Here is a 6,091-nt window from a genome sequence, read left to right as displayed (position 1 = left end):
CTCCCCCCCAAACCTGCTCGCGCGCCCCTCCCCCCTCTGTCACCTCCTCGAGTTTCGTTCTTTCAAACTTTTTGAGACCCTAATTGGTGGTCTCTGAGCGGCTCCCCGGGACTCCCGCCTCCTGAATAACTCTCATCACGTCACCGGGCCCAAGAGGGGCGTGGGGGTGAACGAAAGGACTCCCCGAACTTTTTTTTTCCGGCGGGGCCCGAACGGCGGCTCCGTGATGATTGGCCAGGGCGCACCACTGCGAGCCTGTCAATCACCGGGCCTCCCGGGAGCGAGGGGCGGACCGAGCCCCAACCCCGGGGGATCCGAGCAGGTATATAAGAGGCCCGGCGAGTGCCCGGCCAGACTGCGAATGCGACCAGCCCGAGACAACGCATCAGGTGCGAGTAGCCTGCGGGTTCCTGCTGATTCGGCGCGGAGCACTTCGGCAAGCCTGCCCTTCCTGCCCGACCCGCTGGCCCACCGGCCCCCAAGCGCCCCTCCGACGGAGTCCTCAGGCCTTTTCACCGTGGCCGCTCCAGCCCCGGGAGCGCCTTCTCCTCCCGCCACCCTGGCGCACCTTCTTCCCGCCCCGGCCATGTACAGCCTGCTGGAGACTGAACTCAAGAACCCCGTGGGGCCACCCACCCCAGCTGCAGGCGCGGGCGGCCCCGCAGCCCCGGGCGGCGCAGGCAAGAGTAGCGCGAACGCAGCCGGCGGCGCGAACGCAGGCGGCGGCAGCGGCGGTGGCGCGAGCGCCGGCGGCGGCGGCGGCGGCGGCGGCGGGGGCAGTGATCAGGACCGGGTGAAGCGGCCCATGAACGCCTTCATGGTTTGGTCCCGCGGGCAGCGGCGCAAGATGGCCCTGGAGAACCCCAAGATGCACAACTCTGAGATCAGCAAGCGCTTGGGTGCCGACTGGAAACTGCTGACCGACGCCGAAAAGCGGCCGTTCATCGACGAGGCCAAGCGGCTGCGCGCCGTGCACATGAAAGAATACCCGGACTACAAGTACCGGCCGCGCCGCAAGACCAAGACGCTGCTCAAGAAGGACAAGTACTCCCTGCCCGGCGGCCTGCTGCCCCCCGGAGCCGCGGCCGCCGCCGCCGCCGCTGCCGCCGCCGCCGCCGCTAGCAGCCCGGTGGGCGTGGGCCAGCGCCTGGACACGTACACACACGTGAACGGCTGGGCCAACGGCGCGTACTCGCTGGTGCAGGAGCAGCTGGGCTACGCGCAGCCCGCGACCATGAGCAGCCCGCCGCCGCCGCCCGCGCTGCCGCAGATGCACCGCTACGACATGGCCGGCCTGCAGTACAGCCCCATGATGCCGCCCGGCGCCCAGAGCTACATGAACGCCGCCGCCGCGGCCGCCGCCGCCTCGGGCTACGGGGGCATGGCGCCCTCCGCCGCCGCCGCCGCCGCCGCCTACGGGCAGCAGCCGGCCACCGCCGCCGCCGCCGCGGCCGCCGCCGCCATGAGCCTGGGCCCCATGGGCACGGTGGTGAAGACCGAGCCCAGCTCGCCGCCGCCCGCCATCGCGTCGCACTCGCAGCGCGCGTGCCTCGGCGACCTGCGCGACATGATCAGCATGTACCTGCCGCCCGGCGGGGACGCGGCTGACGCCGCCTCGCCGCTGCCGGGCGGCCGCCTGCACAGCGTGCACCAGCACTACCAGGGCGCCGGGACTGCCGTCAACGGAACGGTGCCGCTGACCCACATCTGAGCACCGGCCTGCGCTCGCCGCTCCTCCGCCCCACCCCGCCCCGCACCCCCGAGTTGGGACGCCTTGTTGTTTAGCTTTGCTTGCCTGGGACTGTTGCCTTGTACCGATGATGGGGAGGACAGAAAGTTTTGCTATAGCTGTCGGGTTTTGTACAAAAGCAAAAAGGAGTCCGGAGCGGCGGAAATGGGACTTTCTCGAGCTCGCCTGCCCCTCTCCGCTGCCCCTCCCTCCCCTTTTGTAGGCTGGGAATCGCTGTGTTGTTTGCAAAGAAAAAGCAGCCCCCCCCTCCTCCTCCTCCTGGGTTCCTGGGTTTTTCTGTTGCGTTTGAAAATGTTGTTTCGTTAGTTTGCTGTTAGCCGAGGAGTGAGTGGATGGGAGAAACGTACTCTCGGGTGAGGCTGGCCCGAGAACTGCAACGCCTCCTCCCCCAGTCGCGTTGCATCTGTTTTCCTCTTGGGCTTTGGGGGGGGGGCGGGGCGCTGACCGCTCGGAGCGGCGCGGCAGCCAAAGCAGATGTTAATTTATAGCCAGGTGTGCGTGTGTCTCCCGCCTCGCCGCCCCTGGCCGCGGGACAGCTTCTGTCCAGTCAGCATTTAGGCTATTGAGTTGGTGATTTCTGCCGTGATCTGTTTGATATTTCGTCGCGCTAACGTATTTGGATTTCGTTTGGGTGGTTGGGGATAAGGGGCTATTTTGTTTTCAGGTTTTTCAAGGTTTTACTCTGCATTCCTAAATGAGAGATCAATAAATTTTATAACCAACATAATGGAGTCCTGGTAATTTTGCGGGCCTGAAACTTCAGGTGCGGCTTAGGGAGGGGACCATCACTCGGTATTACGACCGTGGTCCCGTGCCGGGGCCAGGGGTGGGAGGCTGGGGGAGGCGAGTGTGACCTGAAATGGTTCCTTTGTAACTACTGGTGAGCCCAAACACAGAGGCTCCCGGTATTTTCAACTGAAACTCCGAGGAGAAAGCGATTTGTCTTCCTGGGAGCGTCTCCTAGGAGCGAGCACACGCCGGCTGAGGCAGGCACCCCGCGGCCACGCACTTGTTGATCGCGGCGGCGGCCACGCGGGGCGGGGAGGGGCCGCCGCGGCCGCGGAAACCGGCCTCCAAAAGGGCACATTTACCTTTGTGCACTGGGGCGGGAAGACACTCGAGCCAGGCTGAACGATTTACAAAACGAAAACCCTTCGGAAATATCAGTTAGCCTATTAAACATAAATGATTACAGGAATCCCTGGCAGGAAACGAATACATTTCAACCGTGGTGGCTGAAGCGGCCGGAGCCAGCATTCAACGCTGGAAGGTGTGGTTTTTAAAAGTCCACCTTAGATTTTAAAAGGTCTCTCAAACTCCTTCGATTGCTTTTTCTTTTTGACTTGTCAACCCAGTCCACTGACTTGTTCTCTAGAAGAGACTCCCTCTCATCCCAAGCCTCGAGCCCGCTTTCGACTCCCTCCCTCCCCCTACTCTCCCTCCGTCCCTAACCCTTGGGCATTCCACTGTGCCCCCCGAAAGGCCTTTCGTTTCGCGCCTGGCCACACGGCCCCAGTGTATCTGGGGCCTAGGAAGAAAACAAATAGAATCAGTGTTTTTTTACCCCCTCCTCAGCTGTTTGAGGTGATTTCCTTAATCCCTCTAATCCTGTTACCTCGCTATCCCAGAATAACTAAACTCGGGCTTTCCAATAAGCTCGGCCTGGTGTACTGTTTTTTATCCTCATCCACTCCTGACCACAGGTTTCTTTGCTTGAGGTCTGCTGGACTCTGGGCGACAGAATCTCCCGTAAATTGGTCCGAATTCCACATTTCCAACCGGCTTCCTTTGTGCGGGCCAGCCATTCACCTGCGAGCCGGGGCGGGCCTCGGGGCGGAGGGGCGGGGGCTTTCTGCGGCTTCGGGGGTCGTGCCCGCTTTTTACACATCCCTGCGGATCGCGGAGGCCAAGCTCACCACGCCTCTCCGAGAAAGGTCGGGTCTCCCAGGGAAGGCAGCAGCACCCTCCCCTGCAGACGCTGGCACTGCATCCCTCCACCCGCCGCAACCCACCCCCGACTGTACCGCACGGGGTGGGAGGGCTCCCGGCGGTGATTTACAGACCCGGGCGCGTCGCCCTACAGCCGGCGCTCCCCCCGCGCCTGCTGCGTCCGGCGTGGCGAGGCCTCGGTACCACTCCCTCCTCTCCCCGTCCCAGGGCCACGGACCTCGGGCCCCTCCGAGCCGGTCGGTGCCGCAGCCTTGCTGCAGTGATCGGAGCAGAGTCACAGGCTGCCAGGTCCCCCCTCCCCCGTGCTCCACGTCCCAGGGGCGGGAGGAAAGTCTCTTGTCATATCCACGCCCCTATTCATATCTTTCACAGTGTTTGGGCCTTCATAAAATACCTGTCCGTAGGTGACTCTGGGTTCAGATTGCTAGCAATTGTGGACACAAGTTTGGTCTGAAAGACTCCAGGAAAGGGAGGGTGAAAACAAGCAATTCCGCCCCACTGAGGGGGCGGTGCCAACGCGGGAATAAACTGACACTGCTTCTTTCCAAGAGTCCATTGTGCTCTGCCTTCTTAGAAGTGCCAGGGTCACCCTTTCAGCCGGTCTCACACGCTGCTCACTCCCTCTCTAAACATCCACGGCTTTGTGCTCTACTTTGTCTGATTTCCAAATTGCCTTTAAGAGAAAGGATTTCATCAATCAGCACATTTGGAGGATTGAAATATAGATGAAAGATAATTGTTTTTTAACTTCAGCAACAGGGAGGAGAACTGAACTGAACTGGAGTGAAACTTCCATCCTCTAGGCCAGAGTTTTCCGACTAGAGCATCCCCTCCCCCCTCCCACTCCTCCCCTGCTTCTACTGGGACAGTTGGCCCTTAATCTGTTCTATAGATTAGGGTTCTGGTAAAATTTAATTTGAAATAAGGGTTCTGCTGCTTAAATGGCAACAATAACAAAATCCGGTCAAGCCCCAACTCCTGCCTTTTTCGGCTTGTTTTACATATGAGAAAACTGGCCCCTACAGGGGAAATGACAGCGCTCAAGGTTGCTTAGCTGGTTCTCTGGGTGCACAGCCGAGCCAGGCTCCCAGGCCTGAAGGGCTCTCCGCTCTGCCACAAGATGGAGAGAAACCGATGAAATCCCAGCCCCAGCTGCCGCTCAAGCCCTTGATCCAGCGGGGTCTCTAGAGAAAAGAGGTAATTCCTGACACACAGACACCTAGTGGCCACTGCTTGGCGAATGGAGAAGTGACGTGGGGAGCACGGGGTCCTTACAGAGGGAAAAGCCCACCCCATCCTTTACGTCCCCTGATAGGAGCAGAGTTACCTTTTGATGGGAATTATCCTACATAGAGATTTTCTTCCCTGGCTTGTCTATACAACTCCCCTCATTAATCTCCCTCCTAGAAATCTATAGGGGGAGAGGGCATCCAAAATGCAGGTAAAGATTTATAAACAAAGACGTTCATCACAGACCTCCTTGCAATGGTAAAAGTTACACACAACCCAACTCTTCAACAGATAGGAAAAGGTTATGTAAAATATGTTTTCAAAAAAAAAGACTACTTTGCAGATATTAAAAATTGTGTGTGGAGAGGTTTTAATGACACAGGGAAATGCTTAAAACACAAAGTGAAAAGAGCAAGATGCACAAAAGTATATTCAGTATGTATGACCTATTTAAAAATAAGTATATATGACTGGGAAAATATACAAAAATGCAGGGTAGTGGTATGAATACTGGTTAGTCTTCCTTCTATTTATTCGTACTTTCCAATTTTCTCTGATAGGATTGTATTCCTGTTGTCACCAGAAAAGGCAGCTTTAAAACATATTCTCTCCCAGTCACAAATACAGAAATGTGTCTCCTTGTGAAAGAAGAAAGTTCAAACTTTCCCTTCGTTTGTTTTGGGGCGAGGAGAGGGCAGGGGGCCCCAGCAGCAGAAATTCCCTAGCTCTCCTCCGGGCTCGGGGCTGCAGTGAACACACCAGAGCAACCCCCTGCCAAGCGCCCTCCTCAGTAAGCGGGAGCTGGAGCAGATTAGTGACGGCTCCGTCATTCTTCAGACCCACTCACTGGAGAAAAAGACCTCCTTGGGAGCCAAGCTGAACGGCTTGGGCCGCGGGAAGCAGGGCCCATTGAGGAACCAGAAGGCACATTAAACCCAGGGGCCTGAGCAACGCTCACTGCCCTTCTTGGGAGGGGGGTGGAGAGCAAGCCCAGGGGGTGGGTCCTGGGCCAGGCAGAGGAGGGGCTAGGTGAGCACCCAGCTAGCACCCATGCAGCTGAATGGAACCCAAGAAGCTGCGTCCCTTCTCCCCATCACCACCATCTTCATCCACAGCCACCGTCGCTGCTTGCTGGGCCACTGCCATGGCCTCCTACCTGTT

General features: G+C 58.7%; 1 protein-coding gene across 1 annotated transcript; it reads left to right on the top strand.

Moving 5' to 3' along the window:
* Window positions 1-346: 346 nt before the first annotated feature.
* Window positions 347-2,136, top strand: SOX3 (SRY-box transcription factor 3). Its single transcript, XM_082376390.1, has one exon. It carries the CDS (start codon window positions 362-364, stop codon window positions 1,709-1,711), a length of 1,350 nt encoding a protein of 449 aa, XP_082232516.1. The 5' UTR covers window positions 347-361; the 3' UTR covers window positions 1,712-2,136.
* The last annotated feature ends 3,955 nt before the right edge of the window (window positions 2,137-6,091 follow it).

This window comes from Balaenoptera borealis (genome assembly GCF_965194805.1).
Source record: "Balaenoptera borealis genome assembly, chromosome: X".
Lineage (NCBI taxonomy): Eukaryota > Metazoa > Chordata > Mammalia > Artiodactyla > Balaenopteridae > Balaenoptera > Balaenoptera borealis.
The sequence above is the reverse complement of the archived record's forward strand: the minus strand, read 5'-3'. Positions and strand labels throughout refer to the sequence as shown.